The 26537-nt window shown below is 43.5% G+C and overlaps 1 protein-coding gene across 1 annotated transcript in view; it reads right to left on the bottom strand.

Moving 5' to 3' along the window:
- Nucleotides 1-26537, bottom strand: part of SUSD4 (sushi domain containing 4) — a 122348-nt gene that overhangs the window by 50998 nt on the left and 44813 nt on the right. Inside the window, exon 2 of the mRNA XM_066611679.1 lies at nt 6109-6321. Coding sequence (XP_066467776.1) covers nt 6109-6321 — 213 coding nt within the window. The remainder of the gene's footprint in view (nt 1-6108; nt 6322-26537) is intronic.

Raw genomic sequence — 26537 nt, 5'->3', positions numbered from 1 at the left:
CAGATCTGTACTTTTAAGAAGCTACTATGTATATTCTTTTAACAATGATAGTAAATGGAACTTACTCCTGGGTCTGTGTGGGTAGGATTGCAGCCTAGAAATGTTAAAAATTTTCCTGCTTTATGATGTCACTTCAGGTCATGACATCACTTCCGGTGGGTCCTGATAGATTCCCATTCTAAAAAGTGGGTCCCATTGCTAAATGTGTGAGAACCACTGGTCTAGTGAATAGTGCTCACACACCCTTCCTACTTTCCACTTTTCATAAGAACATAAGAACAGCCCCACTGGATCCAACCATAGACCCATCTAGTCCAGCTTCCTGTATCTCACAGCGGCCCCACCAAATGCCCCAGGGAGCACACCTGATAACAAGAGACCTGCATCCTGGTGTGGATGCATCTGACATAGCCCATTTCTAAAATCAGGAGGTTGCACATACACATCATGGCTTGTAACCTGTAATGGTTTTTTCCTCCAGATACTTGTCCAATCCCCTTTTAAAGGCATCCAGGCCAGATGCCGTCACCACATCCTGCAGCAAGGAGTTCCATAGACCAACCACACGCTGAGTAAAGAAATATTTTCTTTTGTCTGTCCTAACTCTCCCAACACTCAATTTTAGTGAACGTGCCCTGGTTCTGGTGTTATGTGAGGGTGTAAAGAGCATCTCTCTATCCACTTTATCCTCCCCATGCATAATTTTGTATGTCTCAATCATGTCGCCCCTCAGGCGTCTCTTCTTAGGCTCAAGAGGCCCAAATGCCGTAGCCTTTCCTCATAAGGAAGGTGCTCCAGCCCAGCAATCATCTTAGTCGCTCTCTTTTGCACCTTTTCCATTTCCACTATATCCTTTTTGAGATGCGGTGACCAGAACTGGACACAATACTCCAAGTGTGGCCTTACCATCGATTTGTACAATGGCATTATAATATTAGCCGTTTTGTTCTCAATACCTTTTCTAATGATCCCAAGCATAGAATTGGCCTTCTTCACTGCTGCCGCACATTGGATCGACACTTTCATCGCCCTGTCCACCACCACCCCAAGATCTCTCTCCTGATCTGTCACAGACAGCTCAGAACCCACTAGCCTATATGTGAAGTTTTGATTTTTTGCCCCAGTGTGCATGACTTTACACTTACTTACATTGAAACGCATTTGCCATTTTGCTGCCCATTCTGCCAGTTTGGAGAGATCCTTCTGGAGCTCCTCACAATCACTTCTGGTCTTCACCACTCGGAAAAGCTTGGTGTCATCTGCAAACTTAGCCACCTCACTGCTCAACTCTGTCTCCAGGTCATTTATTGAAGAGCACCAGTCCCAGGACAAATCCTTGGGGCACATCGCTTTTCACCTCTCTCCATTGTGAAAATTACCCATTGACGCCCACTCTGTTTCTTGGTCTTCAACCAGGTCTCAATCCAGGAGAGGACCTGCCCTCTAAATCCCTGACTGTGGAGTTTTTTCAGTAGCCTTTGGTGAGGGACCGTGTCAAACGCCTTCTGAAAGTCCAGATATATAATGTCCACGGGTTCTCCTGCATCCACATGCCTGTTGACCTTTTCAAAGAATTCTAAGGCAAGACCTACCCTTACAGAAGCCATGCTGATTTTCCCTCAACAAGGCTTGTTCGTCTATGTGTTTTGAGATTCTATCTTTGATGAGGCATTCCACCATCTTACCCGGTATAGATGTTAGGCTGAACGGCCTATAGTTTCCCAGGTCCCCCCTCTTTCCCTTTTTAAAAATAGGCATGACATTTGCTATCCTCCAATCTTCTGGCACCGTGGCCGTTTTGAGGGACAAGTTGCATATTTTAGTCAAGAGATCAACAACTTCATTCTTCAATTCCTTAATAACTCTAGGGTGGATGCCATCAGGGCTCAGTGACTTATTGATCTTTAGTTTATCAATGAGGTCTGAAACATCTTCTTTTTTAACCTCTATCTGACTTAATTCCTTGGTCAGGAGGGACCGTTTGGGCAGTGGTATCTGCCCGAGGTCTTCTGCCATGAAGACAGATGCAAAGAACTCATTTAATTTCTCTGCCATCTCTAAGTCTCTTTTTATTTCCCCTTTCCCTCCTTCACCATCCAGAGGGCCAACCGCTTCTCTGGCGGGTTTCCTGCTTCTAACATATTTGAAGAAGCTTTTATTATTCCCCTTAATGCTGCTGGCCATGCGTTCCTCATAGTCTCTCTTGGCCTCCCGTATCACCTTCTTACATTTCTTTTGCCACAGTTTATGTTCCTTTTTATTCTCCTCATTAGGGCAAGACTTCCATTTACGGAAGGAAGCTTCCTTGCCCTTTACGGCCTCTCTAACTTGGCTGGTTAGCCATGCAGGCACCCTCCTGGACTTAGTCGAGCCCTTCTTACTTTGCGGTAGACACTTCCGCTGGGCCTCTATTACTGTTGATTTGAGCAATCTCCATGCACTCAGTAGAGATTGGACTCTTTTTACCTTCCCTTTCAACCTCCTTCTAACCAGCCTCCTCATTTGAGGGAAGTCCGCTCGTCGGAAGTCAAGGGTTTTTGTGAGAGATTTGCCCGGTATTCTTCCCCCAACGTGCATGTTGAAACGGATCACAGCATGATCACTGTTCCGCAATGGCTCAGTGACATCTCTAACCAGGTCCTGAGTACTGCACAATATTAAATCCAGAGTCACCTGTCCTCTGGTGGGCTCCATGACTAGCTGCTCTAAGGCACAGTCATTTAGCATGTCAAGGAATCCGGTCTCCTTTTCGTGACCAGAACACAAATTGACCCAGTCAATATGAGGATAGTACGCCCCCAGTATTACATCACTCCTCAGGCCTGGTAATTTAACCCATAGAGATTCTATGGAGTCGGAACCACCTTCAATCTCTACTTTGCTGGATTCTATCCCTTCCTTAACATAAATGGCCACCCCAACTCCAACACGCCCCTCCCTGTCCCTCCCATAGAGTTTATAGCCCGGGATTGCGGTATCCCACTGAATCTCCGCATTCCACCAGGTTTCCGTTATGCCCACTATGTCAATGTTTTCCCTTGTCACCAGACATTTCAGTTCTCCCATCTTTGCTCGGAGACTTCAGGTATTTGCATAAAAGCATTTGTACATGGAATGCCAGAGGATGGGCTGCTTATTCGCTCCTGTATCCCTGAATCCTCTCATTGTGCCAAACCAGCTATCACATCCCATCATGCTACCATTCCCAATTTCTTCTCCTACTCTGCCTTTGCCTTGTTGTTCTCTAACCTCCCCATCCTCGTCCCATAGGGATGAGGAGTCCCGAACCGGATGCCCCTCGGCTCCTGTTGGCTTTCCCCCAGGGATCAGTTTAAAAGCTGTTCTGCCACCTTTTTAATATTATGCGCCAGCAGTCTGGTTCCATTCTGGTTCAAGTGAAGCCCGTCCCTCTTGTATAGGCCCCGCTTGTCCCAAAACGTTCCCCAGTGCCTAATGAATCTAAATCCCTCCTCCCTACACCACCGTCTCATCCACGCATTGAGACCCCTGATCTCCGCCTGCCTAGCTGGCCCCACGCGTGGAACAGGTATGTTGCGGGTGGTTAGGGTGTGTGTAGGAGTCTCCAGCAGAGCAAAAACAAACGGCAGCACAACAGAAACTCGAGGCTGATGTCCAAGGCAATCTCTCAGAAGGCAAAGAAGCACTTGACACGAGAGTTAGGTTCCATCACCAAGATATATTATATACAAGGATATTTACAGCAACACTGGTCAATCATACAGCAACACACATATACGGCATCCTGATTCCTATTTCCCAGCTCACCTACATCCTCACCCTCACTCACCGTTGAGTGTTTGTCTGCAGCCTTGTTAAATGCACAAGGCACACCCACAATCAGCTGCACAGAGTTAGCAATCTGAAACAGCTGCTACCTGTTACTAGTTACAAACAGACTGTTCACCACAGCATTTGTTACATTCCCTCCTGTGCACAGGACCTGAGTGATTTCCTGGGTTCAGACCTCAACAAGGTAGCACTTCAGAGAATGCTTCCTTTGAGGTCCTGGCTTTCAGTTTCCTACCTAATAGCCTAAATTTGGCCTCCAGGACCTCCCAGCTACACTTGCCCACGTTGTTGGTGCCGACATGCACCACAACCACTACCTCCTCCCCAGCACTATCTACCAGCCTGTCTAGACGAGAAGTGATGTCCGCAACCTTTGCACCAGGCAGGCAAGTCGTCATGCAGTCCTCACATCTGTCGCAAAACCCCCTCTCTATGTTTCTCATAATTGAATCCCCCACTACAAGAAGCACCCGACCCCCCTCCCACCGAGGGTCCCTCCTGGGTCCCTCCCGGACCCTTCTATGGAGTCGTTTCCTTTTTACTGAATCACTAGCTGAATGGTAAAGAGAAATTAGTAGTTCTGTCTGTGGATACGGGGGGGGGGGCACTTGTACTTTGTCCCAAGAATCCTGTCCTTGCACTTTCTAGAGAGTAAGCAGGTGTGAACCAGCACTCACAGCTGGTTCACAGCAGACTTAGCAGAAGTCCCTGTGCTTGAGCTTAAGTAACCTAGGCTTGATGATGTCATAGCATTACCTGACCGGAGAAGTGGAACCCACCTAGTCACTCTATCACACCCCTTTACCTATTCAGATATGTTTGTTTGCCAAATCAGTAGACACATGCCAATCTCAATAGGAATCTTAGCCACTGGGAGTCCTTGCCATGAAGGATAATTCATATTCATAACACCACTGGGAATGGCATTTTCAAACAAAGGACAAACACTGCTGCAGGAGCATGATCCAGTCACTTTTAGGACAATTAGATGTGTCCAAAAATAAGGAAAAATGGGGAGGGGGGACGACAGGGCAGTCATCATGAGAATGGCATCTGAACACTTTCAATAGGGTATGTGCTTGTACATGCATGCTCACACCCATAGTTTAAGGGCCCAGTCCTTCCCAACTATCCATAACTGATGCAGCCATAATGAAGTCCCAAAGGAAATAAATATTCCTTACCTTGAGGAGGCCTTCATGACTACTCCCCCTCTCCACTGCAGATGCAGTGCACATCCTGTTGGCATGACTACATCAGAGCTGGAAAGTTGGATAGGACTGGGCCCCTAAATGTAGTTTGGGTTTGTATGTTTCTTGATTGCTGAACGAACAGCCAGCAAACCAATAAAGGGATCCATTTTGTTTAATAAATTATGAATTTTTATTTGGACACAGATTTGTCCCAAACCAACATGGATAATTTACTTGTCTACCCTGCTTCCGTCAAATTTCCCTGAAAAAGAAAATATGCATAGGAAAACAAATTCAAAGACGTGTTCCTAATATAAAAGTAGAAGTGTTTTATTGCTACATTTTATCATTCAATTGGCACTCCTTTTTGCACCCACATGAGTAATAAATGTACAGCATCTCAGTAGAAACTAGCATAATACTGTTTAACATACACCTGTTTTATTATTATTATAAATTAATTATACTCATACAGTAAAATAGAACATCAATGTTCTACTAAGGGCATTGAGTTGGCAGCGGAGTAATTAAATACAACCAGTGTTATCAGAGGCACTTTTACCCATTTGTTGACATTAATCACAGTATCCCAGGAACTCATTCTGTGCCACCATCATCCCCAAACACAAGCATAAACATCTAACAAAGTTAGCCAGCACACAATGCTCTTTGTACTATAATGCAGCAATCCTTCTTTGTACCCTGGGTGTACCCTGATTCAGTTATTCATCCAGATCCAAGATCCGCAGTTTAACTACCATTTACAAACAAGAATATGAAACTGCGATCTATGCAGAGCTGCGGTTTAACAAACAAGAATTCCTATTCCATGCGCAGAGGTGAGAGAGTGCACAGGCTCACAGCTCGTTCAGGTCACACTGTCAACCCAAACAACCCATAGTATGTTGGGTTGTATGAACAAACCTCATGTTTCCTGCTTCTGTTTTGTAAAATACAATGTTTTTAAGTTTTCTCAGAAATAAGAACACGATTAAGTGAACACAGTTGAACCCACCAACTGGAAACAGAGACATTGTATAAATCTGAGAGTTATCACAAACTAAGTTTATTAACATTATTATTAATTATTATAAACCAGACTTACCTTCTTGTAGGCACACAGGTTTTTCACTTGGCTTCCAGCTTAGGGAGCCATTAAAATGTCTCACGCAAAGCTTTTCGGATGGACCCTTAAGTCTGTATCCTTGTTGGCAATGGAACCGGACTACTAAGCTTTCAAAGAAAACACCTGCGCTGGGCATTTTATATCCATACTCAAGAAATCCAGGATCAGCACACGCATGGAGGTCATCAAAGCCTATGTAAACAAAAAACAAAAAACGGAAAGCATTTATGTCGAGTCAAATTGCTTAGGTAACATTCTTTCCACTGCTAAAATTGGAAAAACTAATGTGAAATACAGATTCCAAGACAAAGTTACTCTCGTGCTCATTTGAGAAAGTGATACAGAGTAAAGAAGGTTTACAGATACATTTCGCTAGACAAAATCTCTGATGAAGCATACGTTGAAACAAGGTTGACCTATCATGAGATAGTGAAGCCACTACCTTGGGCGCTGCTGAGGCACATTTTAGAGGGCATAAAATTGGTCACAATTTGACACCACTTAAATCATTTTACAAAATGCCCAAAATGTGGTGTACTCTAATCTATCCTCCAGCAGCAGTTCTGGAATAATGGGCCTACAAGATAGGAATTATGAGAAACACCTGATCCTAATTAGCAAGGGCATTGCTAATTAGGATCAGGTGTTTCATTTAAGACAAAATTATACACAGGGAAGGACAGAGTAACTGAAGTTAATTTCTTCATTTCTCTTTAATAAATATTGTGAGTACTGTTCCCTGTAAGCTGCACAGCTGTGAGCACTGCCCCAGGCAGTTGAAATAAGTTGGCACAAAGGTGTAAAGGACTACCAAAATGTTCAGGGGCTTTTTAGTTTACTGGAAAAAGGGTTAGGAAGGTGGGGTGGGTTATCGTGGGGAAGAGATTTAATGAAATTAGACGTAATTGGGACTGGGAAGCAGAAAGAAAGAAAATTAAAAAATACCAGCAGAACAGACACAACATCTTAAGGAAGTTTAATAAAAATAAAGTCCCACTTCCAGCTTCAGTCCTGGGCTTTCCGAGGTAGGGCTTGAATTTTTGAAAACAGATACAGATTTTGATTCTAAGGCTGCAATCCTATGCACACTTTCCTGGGAGTTAGAGTCCTATCCTGAATTTGGCACATCAGCTCACTGCAGGCTCACACTGTAGCAAATGCACCATAAGGCACGTTTGCAAGCCTTACCATGGGGGCCCAGCACCAGAGCTAGCCCAGTGCGTGCCCACACTGGGCTAGCTCCAGTGCTGGGCCTGCAGTCCACCAACGGTGCTCTGGGAGAACCTCCAGATGGAGGAGAGGTAAGACAGGGAGGGGAGAGGCATGGAGGAGACATGTGTGCGATGCAGTAGCAGCAGCAAAGAAAAGGCCAGCCTTACTTTGTGCAAGGCGTTGTATAAGCCTTCATCTATTGCAAGACCTTCATTCATTCATATAAGTTCATCTTTAATATATTCACTTATGTAAACATATGTAAATTTATTCAAATTTTAAATGTAAATTAATTCTTTTTTTCCCCGGCCCCCGACATAGTGTCATAGAGCTGATGTGGCCCTCCTGCCAAAAACTTTGGACTCCCCTGCACTAGATGGAAAGTTTTTTTAAATCTTCACTCAAATCTTCACTCATGCAATTAAAAAAATTGTAAATAGTGGAACCACATGGTCATGAAATATTATATGGTTAAATGTATATAAGTTAAGCACAGTTCCAAGTCACAACTGCAAAAACTGCTGGTAACAAAATCCCTCTAGAGTTGGTAATTTGTATTAACCCTGTAATGTGACAGTGTTAGGGGTATGACACAAAAATGACTTTCTTGTAAAAATCTATTAAATGACATGCTTGAAGATTTCTATCTTAATTCCTCCGAACACAAGTTCATCAGGGTATGGGTTGTACTACTGCCCTGCATTTCATAAGCACCTGCACATTGGGAAACACTTCCACAAATCATTCTGAGGCATGCCAGGGCCAAGGGAGGGGGTCGCAGGTCTTGGCGTGACCCGAAAGTGGCTTCTGGGAACTCTGGAGACTGTCTTGTAGCTGGTGTGCTTTGAGATGCTAGGATAGGACACACTTTTTTACCTTTTCAAAAAGTTTTTTAAAATGTTTTTCAAGTGGATTGGACTATCTGTGGATTTCGGCATCTACAGGGGATCGGGGAACCAAATCCTGAAGGATGCCGAGGGATGACTATACAGTGGTTATACACCGCTCAGATAATTAACCATTCTATACAGTGGGGAAAAATTTAGAGGGAACAAAAGTGTGAGAAGGCACACTTCTGAATGAAACAGGAAGGTTATACAGAGTTGCTACTTAAGATTTCCCTCCATTAGTCACCGAGTTCTAGATTAATGGTTGGCAACCTTCAGTCTTGAAAGACTATGGTATAAGCCTACAGCACCCGGTATTCCCAGGCGGTCTCCCATCCAGGTACTAACCAGGCCGGACTCTGCTTAGCTTCCGAGATCAGACAAGATCGGGAGATAGTGTTCAGTATAGGGAGATTCTAGATTAATATTTTTCCAAATTTTATCCTACCCCAGAAGAGCATGAAATTCCCCAATATACTGTACTGTTAACTGTACTGTTATATAACTGTATGTATGTGTATGTATATATATATACACACACACACACACACACACACACACACACACAATTATATATATACAATATATATTATATGGTACAATATATATGGTACAATATATATTATACCAATATAATGGTACTGTTAACTGTACCATTTTTCTTCTGCACCAAAAGTGATGTCAGCTAGGGTGAGCACTGCTGAGGGTTCACCTGGTCAGACTGATTCTTGGACTGTCTGGTACCAGTGGCCACAGCAGAGCCTAATGCATCCAGACAAGAATTTTGCCCCAGGGTCCCTAGTGAGGTGGAACCAGCAATGTTTGCACCAGCCATCCCAAGATAGTGGAACTGTGGCCCCAGGACACACAAGTGTAACGACATACACGTATAGTCCTCACTAGGATGGATTATCTTACTGTCAATTCAGGTAGATTTAAGTGTCAGATTCTGATCTACACGATCTGTCACAAAATGCATCCTACAGCAGTGAAGGCAATATTTATGCATTACTCATGTTTGCCCTCAAGCAATATGCATACTAATAGCACTTCTTGGAGGCACCATTATGAACACACCCATTCTGGTTACCCATTTAGACCAATTATAACCACTTTACTGCTCTACCTGACAGGAGTTTTTATGTCAGACAATAACAAATTTCTGCCTGATTATTTCTGAAGATGCTCAAAAGACGTAGGGTTATCCACGCCCTCCTTATTTGGCCGGGGTGTGTGTGTGTGTGTGTGTGTGTGTGTTCTAGTCTTATCATTCCTTCCTCAGGAGTGCTATATAGAAGCAGCATATATGGCTTTCTGGCAAACGAGAGTGTTTGAATTAACCCCAGGGGAAAAAAAGGAGTGAACAAGCAAGAAAAAAGCATTTAGCTAGAAAAATGCAGAAAAGAATGCCAAGAATACAAGAAAATAAACATAGAAACAGCATGATAACTTAGCCTAAGCTCCAACTTCACTGAAGATGGAAACTACTATGACCTGACAGCTGGAGTTCTTTAGAAGGCCAACACTCCATTGCAGTATTCATCTCAGTCAGAGTGAACAGAAAGCACCTTTCTCAAAAGGTATCTTTTCTGCTTCCTTTGTAGAAGGAAAAAATCAGTTTCAGGTATCAATAGCATCAGTTTATACAACTAGGAAGCCCAGGAAAGGCATGCTGGAAATTAGGGGTAGCAAAGGTGCTAAGGAAAGAATCTCAAGAGGCAAGATGTAAAATTGGCAATTTTTCAGTGAAAGATCCTGGATCTTAGCCCCAATTCTAGGCTTTGCCAAGGAGCCCTTTCTCTGCGTTCCACAGAGACTTTTCTAGCTGGGATGCAGGAAAGCATCATATGCAACCTTCTTTATCGTTGCAACCAGACTCTGGAAATCCCTCCCTAGGTAGGCTCATCGAGCCTCTGTGTTAAATTTTTCATTGCCATAAACACACTTATTCTGGGGGGCTTCTAATCTGATGATAGCTGATATTTTGTATCTTCTTTTAAAACTGTTGTTTTATAGCTGCTGTTAAACTGCCTTACACATTGCTTTAATTGGTGTTTTTATTTTACTGAATAATTGTGTCAGGTAAGCTGCCTAAAGCAATATGACAGACATTGAGGAATAAAACTTTATAACAAACAAAATGTGGCCCTGAGCATCTACTCAGCAGGGAATTTAATCCTATAACCTATTTGGAGTACATGGAATGCTGGCATATGGCAAGTTAGATCCAAATTAGACCCACCTGGCCAGCCACCGACTCATTCTGCCCAGTGCTAGCTACCACTGATACTTTTCTTCTTCACACTCCTCATTTTAAAAAGGTAGAGCCTAGGGTGTATAAAAGGGTGAGTGAGTGAGGTGGCCTTTTTAAAGTGAGAAGTGTGAAGAGAAGAACAGTGATGGGAATGAAAAAGGAGGGGCAACATACAGGGGCCATCAATGACTTGTTGCCTGAAGCATAGCTTGAGCTAGCCCCAAGTCAGACCGTTGGTCCATCTAGTTAATTATTGTCTACCATGTAAAGCTACTGCTAATCAGAGTGTTAGCCAGGGGTCTTTTCCAAGTTCTAACTAGAGATGTCAGAAATTGAACCTGGAACCACAAGCAAAGCACGTTCTACCCAATGCTATGGCTTCATCCCCATTCAAGATTTATACCCCCAGGCTATACAATGTTAACACCCAAATTAAACTGTTTGCAGAGAGAGGAAAGGGTACATGAAAACCAGGTTCTCAACTGCATACAAGACATTCCTATTTGAACCAAAATTATAGGATTCACATTCATGTTTGGAACAAAGCGTACACATAGTTATAGCTCAGGACTATAGTTTTGCTATGTAGATTTCATCCCAGCAGTGAAGACAGAGGAAAAGATAAAACATAGGAACCAGACTATTGGAAATGTTGTGAATTCTATCTGCCAGGAAACACCAAGTAGACTAGAATAATCATCAAAGCACTTGCTCTGAATAACTTCCCATAACCATGGCTAGAGCAACAACTATTTTCACATGAAAGCTAACCTTTAGCTCTAGCAACCCTGACAAAGTTAAAAGAATATTTCAGTATTAAGAGAAAGACCAAACTTAGTATTCGTAGCATATATGATCTCTCTGAAGGATAGACATCTTCATAGGAGCACTGAACTGAAAAGAATCAAACACACCATCAGTTCCTGCCCCAAAATACAAAACAAATAGTTTTAATGTTGGATAAAGGAGTTATGTTATACAGACTAGATATCTTTATAACAAAGACCTGTTTCAGAGAATATTATCTCTCCCTCTTGAATGCAGGAGTGCTTGACTCATCACCAAGGTTACCAGATGCCCATGTAACATGTTTTCAATAGGCTATACACACATATATCTAGATCACATGGTTGATTCCCAGATTTTCATCTGCAACAGCATACACATTTTTCACCAAAGACATGTTGGATTTCATGCATGAATGCCCTATTCAAGCATTTAAGTCTATGTCTGGCTGCCCTTTGGCTTTGGTAGTAGGACAGGTGCACCAGATAGGTAGGAGAGCTCTTACTTTGCCAGTGTACAGTAGGAAAGAGATCAGGTGAACCAAGATTTATAAGGATTTAGTACCAGGATTCACTTCATATTTACATGCATAATAGGTAGAGGTGTTTGTTTTACTCAGAAGTAAGCCCACTGTGTTCAGTAAGACACAGACTGTGATCCTATCTTACTCATAGAAACAAACACCTCTAATAATAGGAATTATCCAGATACCATCTTTATACAATACAAAATGACTGCTTTATAAAGCTCATTGCAACATGTTCAGTGTGCAGTTCAGTGTGTAGTTCACCACAAAACTTAACAGAAAATAAAACAGAAAATAAGGCTGTCAAATCAAACACTTGTTGAAGTTAAGACAGCAAGCAGCTTCATAACTGCCACAGCAGGAGAGCAATTAATTCCACTGGGAGGAAGGTCTTGAAAATTTGAAAGCTATCAATTTCTGACTTTAATGTTTTGATTTTGAATGAGAAGTGTCCTAAGGGCTTGCCATTTTCTGCACATTAGGTACCAAGTGTATCCACTGTAGATACACCGGGGCGGGTGAGGGGAGGGATTCACAGCCTTGTAAAACACAGTTCAACACCTTTCAAAACAAACCATTAAATCTCACTGTGCAAGTTGCAAAAAAAAAAAAAAAAAAGCCAAGGAAATTTTAGAACAAAACTTCAGTTCCCAAAATATTCTCAAGTAGATGACTTGTGAAGTCATTTAATTCAAGCAAAAACATAAATCTTCAGTTATTTTATTACCAATCATAGATATATAATCTCAGAAGCGGTGCAAAGAATCCAACGTAAGCCCTGGTGGACCTTTAGAGTAGATCACTGGATAAAGCTAATTGAGGGCCATGCTAGACGTGACTTTATTGTGACATTGCCCAGATTTATTTGCCCTTTTTCCTGTTAACAGTATACAAGGTAGATCCAGATTGAGATCATGAGGAGGGTTTTTAACCCTACCTGCTATAATCCTGATCTAGTTCAGATTCCCTCTTCATGTGCGCTATTTGCCCTGAAAAAGAACACATACATTGGAATGGTTGGGATATATCTTATCCAACCCCCTCATTGGGGCCCAGATCTGGATAGGGTCCTCACATATTCCAACTACAGGAACAATGCAACCATGCCAGAGCAAATCACAAGTCATATCTAGCTCAACCCAATGTATACCAATCTAAAATGAGTATTTAGGAAGTCAAGCTCGAATAATCTGGAATCACTTGCTCCAGGGCCTGTTTCCCACTGTTCCTGAATAACCATGGCTAGAATGATGTGGGCTGCCCTATGCAAAGCTGTCGGTTAGACTGACAGTCTTTGCAACTGATTAATTAGGACACCCATTCAGTCCCTTCTCAGACTACATTTTGTTACCTGGTTGTTGTTTTTTCCCCCCAAGAAATGTATGAGACACACATGCATACACCTGTTGCATGTGTGTCTCATACATTTCTTGGGGGGAAAAAACAACAACCAGGAGGGACTCACTGTTGTTGAATGCCTGCCAACACAAAATGGATCGGTCCAGCTATTTCCTGCATTGATGGCAACGGGCAGGGCCTCTGAGAGCTGACACTGGGCCTGGAGGCAAGATGCCTGATTGGGTTCCCCTTCCTAAATTTGTTTTGTACTGTATAGTTTGTTTCTTTTACTAGGCTTCTGCTACAAAAGCAGAAAATTAGCAAGAGTTACATTATTTATCACATGTTTAAATGCACAGGAGAAAGTACAGGAGATACAAGACATGAAGATGGAATCAAGATTCCATCTCCATATGTGGAAATTGGTCAATTTCTTCAGCACATCTTAATACAGGTCTTTTATACACGGATTTGATTCAACAAGAATGGCCCCTGCAAATGAGAAGGAATGTGCTGATCCCTGAAGAGGGGAAAAATGCATACCTTTAAAATCAGTTTGATCAGATGATCTCTTTGCAGCACTTTAGGACTTCAGCAGGGATGCTGTCTTTTCCAGGTGCCTTGCCAAAGGCAAGGGAGTCCAGGGCCATGTGAAGTTCTTCTAGGGTTGGTTCACTGTCAAGCTCCTCCAGCACAGGCAGGCACTCAATGTTGTTCAGCGCTTCTTAGGTGACTACATTTTCTCTGGAATATAGCTCAGAGTAGTGCTGCACCCACCCATCTGCTGCGCCTGATCCTGGATGACCTCGCCTGTGGCAGACTTCAAAGGGGCAATTTTCTTCTGTGTTGGACCTAGGGCCTGCTTGATACCGTCATATATCCCCTTGATGTTGCCCATGTCAGCTGCTATCTGTATCTGGGAGCAGAGCTGGAGCCAGTAGTCGTTAGCACATCTCCTGGCAGTCTGCTGGACTTTGCTGCGAGCAGTTCAGAGGACCTGCAGGTTGCGCTCACTGGGACAGGCCTTGTATGCTGCTTGAGCTCTCCTCTTTTCCTCAATGACTGGTGTCAACTCCTCAGAGTGGGCTCCAAACCAGTCTGCCGTCTTGTTGGTCTTCTTGCCAAATATGGACAAGGCGTTGTTGTAAATGGCATTCTTGAAATGTTGCCATCTGTTGGATGTGTTTGCGTTGGCCGGGCCTGGAAGAGATTCCTCAAGCTCTTGTGCAAATTCCTCCACTTTTCTCTGATCCCGGGTCTTGCTGGTATCAATGCGAGGTCTTCCTTCCTTTTTTGTGTGGTACAGTCGCTTTGTTTGCAGTTTCACTCTGCTGCACACCAGGGAGTGGTCAGTGTCGCAGGCAGCACCCTGATAGCTGCGTGTGATCTTGATGCTGGGAAGGCTGGAGCATCTGGTGAGAATCAGGTCGAGCTGGTGCCAGTGCTTTGATCTTGGGTTTCTCCAAGAGACTCTACGTTGGGGCTTCGTGCTGAAGAACGTGTTGCTGACACAGTGACCGTGATGACAGCAAAACTCTAGCAGGCGTTGGCCATTTTCGTTCATCTTCCCAGTGCCGAACTGACCTAAGGAAGTGGGCCACGAACTGTTATCAGCACCAACTCTAGCATTGAAATTGCCGAGGATGAAAAATGGCTCTTTTACGGGGATCTTCTTGATAGTGGTGGCCAGGTCATCATAGAATTTGTCTTTGGCTTCTGCTGGAGACAACGGAGTCGGTGCATAAGCACTGATAAGAGTGACAGGTCCTGCTGATGACTGGAGCTGCAGGGACAAAATTCTTTCACTTCCCACAGTAGGTGGGATGATGGATTCCAGCAGGGTATTTCTGACTGCAAAGCCAACACCATGTTCCCTGGTTTCGTTTGGTGGTTTTCCCTGCCAGAAAAATGAGAAATTTCTCTCCTTGACAGATCCGGAATCTGGCAGCCTTGTCTCTTGAAGGGCGACGATGGCCATCTGCAGTCTGCTCAGCTCCATGTCGATGACAGCCCAAGCACACAGTAAGTAAAAGCACTCCATCACCGCCCCCTTGTGACGCAATCCCGGTGATTGCGCCGCTGCCCTCCCCTCCCTCCTGCAAAGACTTACTTAGAGAGTAAATCTCCCTAAAAGTGTCAGAAACAGTGGCCTAGAGCAACTGTGAACCATATATTTAAAAGGAGAGGAAGTTGAAGGTTTCTTGTTTAACTCAAAATACCTCACCTAGAAGGATCATGCACCCAACAGGTTTTTCTTTCCTTTCCTCTGTCTTTTTCCTCATACAACAGGCCTGTTTTAAAGATACTATGCAATTTACCATTGAATTTAAATAGAAATATTTTAAACCATTAAAGTTAATCTAATACTGAAATTAGTATTAGTACAATTACTCTAGAAAAATCAGACCAAATTATTCAAACTTGGTTACATATATCATCATCATCAAAATCAGAGGTGGGCAAACATTTTGGCAGGAGGGGCCACCTCATCTCGCTGACAATGGGTCGGGGGTCAGGAAAAAAGAATTAATTTACATTTCAAATTTGAATAAATTCACATAAATTAATACATTAGAGACGGAACTGATATAAATAAATGAATTTTACTGAGCTTATTGATAACACACATGAGAACTAAAATACAGGCATGTAGAACCACATGAGAACTGTTCGCCACACACCTCTTGCACACTGAAAACATACAGACAAAGCCAGAAACAAATGGATACATAAGGTGATCAGAGACAATGGGAGGGGGGGGTAAGATAAGGATAAGAGACATGTGTTGGATCTGACAGCTGACAAAAGGAACTAGCTTCCCACTCATACACTTATTGTATTTATTTAGCAAAGCTAACTTTAAGTATGATGAAGTCAAATTTTTAATAGATCAAGCATCTCATTACTAAGGGTATTCTACAATGTTATTTTAGATTAATACTTTCAGCCCCCATTTTATTTAACAGAATCTTTTGCCTAAATTTCTCATCTCAATTAACCTTAATTCTACTATCATAACAGATAAAAGTGTGGCTTCAGTAATCGATAGGAGTCTGTCTGTCGATTACTGTCGACAGACAGAAAACACCGTTTTCTGACTACGAAGAGACTGCTGCCAGTAAGCAAATTCAGAGGCATTAAAGCTCAAAGTGACTCTTTCACATTATACACATTAAATTAACCTCAATGTTGTTATTAAGATCTTGACATATTTTATTCTGGTCACTTTAGAACATGGTTAAACCAGGCAAGAGAATTTTTAGAGCAAGGCAAGAGATAAGCCTTTGAAAAAACCATGAAAATGCTATAAGCACAAAAAGCAATCTAGTGGGCTTCAACAGAAAAAAGCCTTATCTTGCAGGGAAGGGTATCTCCAGCCAAGTAAGAATCACTTTAGAATCAAGTATGAATTCATTTCTCTATAAACTGTATAAAATAATACAACATCTATTCTTTTTTTTTTTTTTGGAACCTTTCTTGTTCCGATATTGAACAGTCTTTGACTTACCAACAGAGTACCAGCCTACAATATCAAGTATAAAAAACGCTTAAAATGTTATAAAATATAGAGTTAGATTTTTTTTCTTTTGTTACAAGGAGTAGCAAGCGCACAGGTTAAAAAAACTTCAAAGGGCGCAATCCTAATCAACTTTCCAGCACTGACCTAGCTGTGCCAATGTGGGGTGCACTGCATCCTGCAATGGGGAGAGTCAAGGGGGCATCCTCAAGGTGAGGACATGTTTGTTACCTTACCATGGGGCTGCACTGCAGCTAGGTCAGTGCTGGAAAGTTAGCTAAAACTGTGCTCAAAATTATGTTACAACCCTTAAGAGACAACAAGTATGAAATGAGTAACCATTATATAGAAGAATGGTACTAGTGTCATTTATAGTCACAGAATCAACAGCTAAACACTTAGAACCGAATGTCCTTCACTTCAAAAATAACATCTCAATATTTAATCCAACCTGTTCAGTCTATGTATCACAACACTTTTAGCAGCTTCCCATGTTGCAGAGAATGTTATGAAGTTGGTTGTCTTAATTGCCATGAATGGGATTATCACTAAAAAACTAATGAATGGTCAGGAGCTTAATAAGAGAACATTAATGTCCCAATGATCACAAAAAACCTGCTATACATTCTGCAGTCCTTCAAAATGATCTGTACAGTTTCACTAGAATGCTATCCTTCAGCCTTGTCATCTCCTTTTTCGATCAAGTTACTAGCTTACTGGACTGTGGGAATGCTGTGGATGTAATTTATCTAGACTTCAGTAAAGCATTTTACATGGTCCCACATGACATTCTAGTAAGGAAGTTGGTAAAATATGGGCTACATTATGCAATCAATAGATGTGTTAGCAACTGGCTGGACAGCAGTACACAGAGAGTGTTTGTCAATGGCTTCTTGTCAACCTGGAGGACAGTTTCGAGTGAGGTGCCCCAGGGCTCTGTCTTGGGCCCAGTTCTCTTTAATACCTTCATCAAAGACTTGGATGAGAGGATACAAGGGGGCCTTGTCAGGTCTATGTTCTGGATAAGGCAGAAACACAGCCAACAAGGTGGTTCAGGAACAGGTGCAGATTGCTGGAGTCAGCAGGATCAGCAAACACCTGTGACTGCCTCACGCTGGGTGTGGCTTAGCCTACACTGATCGGCCACTCCAACTACTTAATGTTCGGTCTGTTGAGCTTCCAGTGCAGCAGTAGGAGTGTAGTAGGAGACTACTGAACTGCTGCCAGTTACTTGGGAGGCTGGATGTGAGTATATACATGTTGTTACTGACCATGGAATGAACTTTGACTGTGTATCTTGGAAAACTGATTTGGATTTGTTGTTTATGGACTGACTGCTCATCGTGCTGACTAGGACTGTTTACTGATTACCTGTGATAACCCTTGCTCTGAAATATAACCACTGCATTCAGAGAACTCTGCTGGTGTATGCTGTTTTGTGTGCCTGCTCATCCAAGGTTCCATACAACTCTTTACCAGACAAAGGGTTGCAACTCTAACAGGCCTCATTAAATTCACGGATGACACCAAGCTGGGAAGAATAGCAAACACAATAGAAGACAGTAGAAGCCTTCAGGTAGACATAGACAAAAAGGAATACTGAGCTGAAATGAATAACATGAAGTTCAGCAGGGACAAATACAAGGTTCTGAACTTAGGCAAAAATAACTAAAGATGCAGGCATAAAATGAGAGATACCTGGCTTGTGAGTGGGATCACATGTGAGTGGGATCTTGGAGTTGCAGTGGATCACAAGATGAATATAAGTCAGCAGTGCAATGCAGCTGCAAAGAAACTGAATGCAATTTTAGCCTGCATTAGTAGAACCGTAATTTCCAAGTTGCAAGAAGTTGTTGTTCCGCTTAACTCTGCACTGATTAGACCTCATCTGGAGTACTGTGTCCAAATCTGGACACCTCACTTTAAGAAAGATGCTGCCAAACTGGAGTGGGTTCAGAGGAGAGCGACAAGGACGATCAGAGGGCTGGAGGACAAGCCCTATGAAGAAAGGTTGAGGCAGGGGTCAGCAACCTTAAACACTCAAGGAGCCATTTGGACCCATTTTCCGGAGGAAAAAAACACCTCAGGAGCCACAAAACCCTTTTGACATCTAAAATGAAGATAATACTGCATATATAGTTTTTTTTTTACCTTTATGCTCTTATAGGTCCCGTTTTTATAATGTAGCCCCCTCTTGTAGCTTTTAGTTAGTTTTGTCATACATTCTTGTCCTGTGTTTTCAGACGCCTGGTCCTCTATGGTGTTTTGCCCGATTCCAAGGCCATTCTCTGCCTGGAGAATTATGCCCACTTTAAGCAAATTAGCTCCCCTTCTTTCCCCCAACAAATGACCCTGGTTCTGCCCTGCACTCCTGCTGGACCCCACCTCCAGGGCAGCTCACCTGTTCAACCTGCAGAGGTCCTCTCCTGCCAACAGCCTCCCACCACTACAGCAGACCCTTGGTCCTCAGCAGGTCTTGGGCACAGCATCCACACTTCAAACTCCAGTGTCTCCAGCAGTCCTTTAGTCACAAAGTCAGTCAGAGTATCCAGGGCAGAGTCCAAAGTCAATAAGCCAAGTCACAGTCCAAGGTCAGATTCCAAAGTAAGTAAGTCAAATCAGTCAGAGTATCAAAGTCAATAAGGCAAGTCAGTCTCCTCTCGTACCTCCAACCTGCACTCCTTCTACACCCCTCTTCCTGCCTCAGGTGCTCCTTATATTCCTGAGGAACCTATTGCCTTCAAGTGGCTGCAGCTGTGCAGCACACTCTGCTGGATGCCCAGGCCTTACCCTTAAAGGGGCCACTGCTGACACCACATGCTACCTTCTCACCAGATCTTCCAGGATTCCAATACATATGGCGGTTATGACATCTGCTTATCTTACATGGATACTAAAGAACTCCCCCCACCTTCCAGAGGCACCCTGCTGGAAGGAAGAAAGGTCACAGACTCCAGAGGTGGGGAAGAGAAGAAGGGGGGGGAGCCACATGCCAGCTTCTGCCCTGTCTGCCTGCCCTCCCTCACTCAGGCTGCAACCGTCTCCACACTATCCTGGGAGTAAGCCCCATTAACTACAATGGGACATCTGAGCAGACAAGTTGGTTGGAGCTCTCAGGTTGCAGTCCTCTCCACACTTTCCTGGGAGGAAGCCTCACTGACTACTTGTGAGTAGACCTGCATAGAAGGGGGCTGAGGCTGCAGCCCTCCACACCTTCCTGGGAGGAAGCCCCACTGACTACAGCAGGGCTTACTTGTGAGTAGACCTGCACAGGAGGAGGCTGAGGCTACAGCCCTCCACACCTTCCTGGGAGGAAGCCCCACTGACTACGGCTTACTTGTGAGTAGACCTGCACAGGAGGAGGCTGACGCTACAGCCTTCCACACCTTCCTGGGTGTAGCCCAGGGACTACATCAGGGCTTACTCTCGAACAGACCTGCGTGGGCTCCCACTGGCTCCAAGGCTGCCTTCCCAGGCACTCTTCCCTGGGAGTAAGCTTCATCCAATTAGAGGACAGGTCCTCTCATGAATTGAGAACTGGTTGGAGGCCAAGAAGCAGAGAGTGGGTGTCAATGGGCAATTTTCACAATGGAGAGAGGTGAAAAGCGGTGTGCCCCAAGGATCTGTCCTGGGACCGGTGCTTTTCAACCTCTTCATAAATGACCTGGAGACAGGGTTGAGCAGTGAAGTGGCTAAGTTTGCAGACAACACCAAACTTTTCCGAGTGGTGAAGACCAGAAGTGATTGTGAGGAGCTCCAGAAGGATCTTTCCAGACTGGCAGAATGGGCAGCAAAATGGCAGATGCGCTTCAATGTCAGTAAGTGTAAAGTCATGCACATTGGGGCAAAAAATCAAAACTTTAGATATAGGCTGATGGGTTCTGAGCTGTCTGTGACAGATCAGGAGAGAGATCTTGGGGTGGTGGTGGACAGGTCGATGAAAGTGTCGACCCAATGTGCGGTGGCAGTGAAGAAGGCCAATTCTATGCTTGGGATCATTAGGAAGGGTATTGAGAACAAAACGGCTAGTATTATAATGCTGTTGTACAAATCGATGGTAAGGCCACACCTGGAGTATTGTGTCCAGTTCTGGTCACCGCATCTCAAAAAAGACAGTGGAAATGGAAAAGGTGCAAAAGAGAGCGACTAAGATGATTACGGGGCTGGGGCACCTTCCTTATGAGGAAAGGCTATGGCGTTTGGGCCTCTTCAGCCTAGAAAAGAGACGCCTGAGTGGAGACATGATTGAGACATACAAAATTATGCAGGGGATGGACAGAGTGGATAGGGAGATGCTCTTTACACTCTCACATAATACCAGAACCAGGGGACATCCACTAAAATTGAGTGTTGGGCAGGTTAGGACAGACAAAAGAAAATATTTCTTTACTCAGCGTGTGGTCGGTCTGTGGAACTCCTTGCCACAGGATGTGGTGCTGGCGTCTAGCCTAGATGCCTTTAAAAGGGGCTTGGACGAGTTTCTGGAGGAAAAATCCATTATGGGGTACAAGCCATGATGTGTATGCGCAACCTCCTAATTTTAGAAATGGGTTATGACAGAATGCCAGATGCAAGGGAGGGCACCAGGATGAGGTCTCTTGTTATCTGGTGTGCTCCCTGGGGCATTTGGTGGGCCATTGTGAGATACAGGAAGCTGGACTAGATGGGCCTATGGCCTGATCCAGTGGGGCTGTTCTTATGTTATCCGCTGTAATGGGGCTTACAACTGAGTAGACACACAGGATGTCTCCTCAGCTGTGGAGGAAAAGCCTCTCCTTGCACTGAGTGGGGACCTGCTCAGGGAAAGGCAGGCTGCAAGGGCTCGCAATGGCTGAGGAGGAGGGAGGCTCAGGATTGGCTGGTCTGTCTACCAGTGAAGGGCCCTGAGCCATTCCAACTGAAAAAGCCAGGAGCCTGCTGGATGCTGATTGGCTGAGCCTGCTGGAGAGTTGGGGAAGGGAAAAACAGGGAGCTTAAGCCTGCAGAGCAGGCAAAATTGAAAAGGGAAACCAATGCGGGGCAGGTGGGGGTGAAGGGAGAGGAGGGCAGTGAGCTCAGGGGGCGGAGGAAAGCAGCCTGCCCTCCCAGCACAGGTGCCTCCTGTTACCCCCTTTGCCACTTTCACCGGGAAGAGCCGCAGCAGACAGCTGAAAGAGCCACATGCGGCTCTAGAGCCGCAGGTTGCCGACCCCTGGGTTGAGGGAACTTGGTATGTTCAGCCTGGAGAAGAGAAGACTGAGGGCAATACAATAGTGCTCTTCAAACACCTGAAGGGCTGTCATACAGAAGAAGGGACAAATTTGTTCTCAACTGACTTTGAAGGTAGAACTAGAACCAGTGGATACAAACTACAGGAGAAGAGATTCCGGACATCAGGAAAAAATTCCTGATGGCAAGGGCGGTTCAGCAGTGGAACAGATTGCCAAGGGACATAGTGGACTCTCCCTCACTGGAGATCTTCAAACACAGGCTCAATAAGCACCTGTTGGAGATGCTCTAGGACGGTGGTTCTCACACATTTTGCACCAGCACCCACTTTTTGGAATGAGAATTTGTCAGCTCCCACCAGAAGTGATGTCATGACCAGAAGTGACACCATCAAGCAGGAAAATTTTTAACAATCCTTGGCTGCAATTCTACCCAGGAGTAATCTGGGTAGAATACTGGGTAGTAATCCCATTTACTATCATTAAAAAGAATATACATAGTAGCTTGTTAAAGTACAGGTCTGTAACATTTCCCCCAATGCAGTCACATACCATGGTCTAAAACAGGGGCGTCAAACCCATTTCATACAGAGGGCCGAAGTTAGCATTCAGGGTTCTAGCTGAGGGCCGGAAGTGATGTCATTAAGCAGAAAGTGACATCACTAATGACCAGAAATGAGACCCTGTTCTCTTATAGAAACTCATTAACTGCAAATAACAGAAGAGAGAGTACGCAAATCTTGGTCATATTTCAAGATTTGGGAAAGCCCAATTTTTATGTGGGCTGCCATTTCAGCTGTAACACTTCAGCAGCTAAGAGCCTGAGGGCCGGATAAAAAGCTTCTGCGGGCCACATCCGGCCCCCGGGCCTTATGTTTGACACCCCTGGCCTAATATATTAAAAATAAAATATTGAAATGAATGGGAACCCACCTAAAATTGGCTTGTGGAGTTTGAGAAAAACTGCTCTAGGAGGATTTCCTGCTACAGGCAGAGGGTTGGACTAAACAACCTATCAGGTCCCTTCCAATTCTATGATTCTATTATTCTATAACTAAAAGCAAAACAGTAATTGCTATTCTAGGGTATGGCCCTTCTTAGCCCCAGTACAACATTCACTGCGCATTACTGAACAGCTGCAGAGTTGTTCTTCATTTGTGACTCCACACTTCAGGCTAGCAACGCTAGTTCATGGTCCAAAGAAGGGGCAAAGATTATTAGGTAGAATTACAGAAAATGGGAAAGAAATTAGTGCGGCTGGTTATTATATTAGATGTGAAACCATAACGAAGGCAGGAGAAGTAGAAACAGAGTCAATGGCTAAGATCACATTCTCATAGTGCTTTGTTGTCCTTACCTATCAGGAAGGATGTAACTAGTAGCTAAAAGTTGGACAAGGCCAGGAGGCTAATATATTCCAGTTACTCATTAGAAAGATCAATAGCATTCCTATTTCAATGAATACAAAACTTTGTCCTTAAAATTTGGAGCAAGTGCATCATTATGGTGGTTTAACTGTAATCATAGATTTGTGACAAAATTTTGCATTTACTAATGCTTTGTCATGAGCACAAACACCACTCTTGCCAGAGCAGAAGAAAAGGCAGTCTATCCCATGTCTAAGGGCTGTTTGGTATCAGGTCTTGAGATATGCTGTGGAGCATATCTTGGAAATTATTTGCTATTTTAAAGATACAGAAAAACAGGATATGAACTCAGGGCAATACTACAGTATTAACACTGGACTGTACAATACTGAGCATCACCCATCTCTAGCCCCTTGTGCTCTCCTTAGTTGAATCCATTGCTTTCAAAAGCAGGCTCATCTGTTTGTATTTGTATTCTTTGGGCATCTGATTCTGGCTGGCCTTTTCTCTTCTCTGTTGTTCTGCTGTGTCAGGAAGCATAGACTTTGCTGCTGACAGCAGGACACAATCTTCTGCTCATGCCTCTCATATGCACTCAGTGTACACTGCAGCTGCAGGGTTACCTCAGATCAGCTTGTAACAAAATGCTGCAGAGGGACCAGAGTGGAAGGGGCAAAAAATATGCCAAATGCATCACACTGAACGCAAAGGAACCATTTGAGCCTCTTGAACAATCACAAATACCAAGAGCTCCTGCTTTTAAAAATGTAGATGCAGAGCTCTCTGCCTCAGGCTGCTTTTCTCCATCATTAGGGACATTAGCTGAAGTGTCCACTTACTGCCATGACAAGAAAAAGGACAGACGTGCCCAGATTAGCAAAGCTTTCCTTCGGTATCAAATGCAAAGCTTAGCATTTCAGCAGAGAATCTCCTCCTGAAATTGCATACACGCGCAGACATACAAACATATTCCCTCTCCCATTATCCTTCATGAATCTCCACTACTGACTGTACCTCCAGGCACAAAACAACTGTGTAAACCCCATTCTTATTTAAGATGCAGTTTGCTTACTTCATTGTCAGGGGGCTTGCTGGGATGTGAGTGGCATTAGCAAGCAATAGGAAAATGATATGTATCAAGTTTTGGTTGCATTGGAACTAGGGAAACTAAGGCAACCAGGCAGGGGGCAAATGACCAGACAGGACTGGGAAGGACTGCAGGAAAGATTAATAGAACCAAGGAAGAAGCTAATAAGAATGAATGCAGTAGAGTAAGCAGAAGCAAAGGAACAAAAACAAGCAAGTTCCAGTATGCTAAGCTTGGTGCAAGGCACTGTTAAAGAAATGTACGCAAAAGCTCTTATCCAGCATCCCATTGGTTTATTTACATGCTCTGTATCAAAAAGCTAGGCTCAGAGGAATGATGGAGTAGTTAGCACCTCCCCTTAGCAAATCTCAGGTTTTGTAAGGATCCACCCCATGCTTAGAAGTTAAGAACACCAGTGTGACAGGGTCTCAGAACAGGACTGGGATCCATGGCTAATCCCTACACAGCCATGAAACTTGCTAGGTCACATGAGAACCAGTCAGTATTTTTCAGTTTGACCTATCTCATGCAATTTTTGCAAGGACAGAAAAGAGAGAGTAATCATGCATACCAATATGAGCATCTTGGAGGAAGAATGAGATGTAGATGCAATAAAATAAGACATTTGGCTCAATATTACAGACTGCATATCATGACTATTCACACATGAGCACATGCACCCTTTCTGAGCTTTGCAAGAAAGCTGCAATGCTCGCAGAACATTATTTTCTATGAAGTGGATGAGTTCTTTAGCCTAAATATTTTGAGATCTTGTCTTTCTGGAAATAAGAACAATCACAGAATCAACTGAACCTGATCCTTGGGTAGCACTCCTGAACCTTTTTTGCAAAATTTCTACAGCACTTGCTTCATAAAGATTTAATGAATTATGATTTCTTTGATTAGGCTAACATGCTCGGTAATGTGCTCAATAACTAGAAAGCAATGGAAAACTCAAGTATACTCAGTTATGCTATCTACAGGTGTGAGATTGTTTAACTAAGAAAAATCTCGCACACCAAATACAAGTTACCAAGGCATAATCAAATCTGAAGGGTCCTACATTATACCCTTTTGTTCAACTGTTTTTGTTTGTAGTATCCTGTAAGAGTGTGACTTTTATTTTATCCTCTAAGAGTGTGACTTAGATAGATGGCCCCATTCTATCTAAGTGCTCCGCAGACCAATCGCCTATTCTTCCGGTATGCACTGTCGCAAAAGTGCAGTAAAGCCTTGTTGGCAGTCATCAGGATGCCACCAGAGTAGATAAATGCAGCAGAGGAGGAGGGCAGGAAAGGGGTGAAATGGGGAAGAGATGGGTCAGAGTGGATAGATTCCAGGACTCTCAGGAAGGTATTCCATATCCTAATTCCCTTCCTGTGACCAATCCACCTGCATAGATAAACTCGGACGTGCACCAGTGATATCACTGACAAGGTCCAAGTTGACCCATAGTGGCAACTGCGGCTTACCCCGGCGAAAAGGGACAAATGTCCCCTTACCCCAAGGACACTTCCAGCAGCCAAAAATTCCCTGTGAGATACAGTGGTACCTGTGCTGGCATCACAGCAATGCTGTATGGGGATTTAGATAGGACTGGGCTGTATGATAAAGATGACAGAATTTTTTCTTTGTCTTTTACCTTCATTGTAAAGCTTAACTTTTTATATATCAATAAGTAACATGTACCCTTCTCTGAATGTAAGTTTTAATTTTCAGAGCCTACAAAAATGTAATAAAAAAAGAAAACAATGAGTTTAAGTGGTGGTTTATAAGGCAGGGTCCCAGCAAATGACAGTTCCAAAGAAGATACAAGTTCCTCCACTTTCCTTAATGTTTCTTGGGATTTCACCAGGAGGCAGACTACCACCCACCATCACCACCTAGTGTCTTATCATTGCAATACAAGAGGTTGAACAGCCCATTCCTTGAGCTGATTGTAAGGCACGCAAAATTTGTATTAGGTCACAAATGCTTTTGACCATCATTACATTGTCTTTTTGAAGGTTCAAAGTTTAATTTCCATTTGGATACAAAAAACCACTTCCCATTTTTTTTTAATGCTTAGGTATTCACTCCTAAGTACAGAATGTACACACCCTCTGTCAAGTATGTAAAATTAAGAGCATTCTTCTCAGTCATCACTTTGGGGTTCAAACTCATATTTTATACTTTGTAAATCCCCTGCTAGCTGGGTAAGAGGAAATCTTTCAAGGGATGTTCCCCT

The sequence above is a fragment of the Tiliqua scincoides genome, chromosome 1 (assembly GCF_035046505.1).
Source record: "Tiliqua scincoides isolate rTilSci1 chromosome 1, rTilSci1.hap2, whole genome shotgun sequence".
Taxonomy (NCBI): Eukaryota; Metazoa; Chordata; class Lepidosauria; order Squamata; family Scincidae; genus Tiliqua; species Tiliqua scincoides.
The sequence above is the reverse complement of the archived record's forward strand: the minus strand, read 5'-3'. Positions and strand labels throughout refer to the sequence as shown.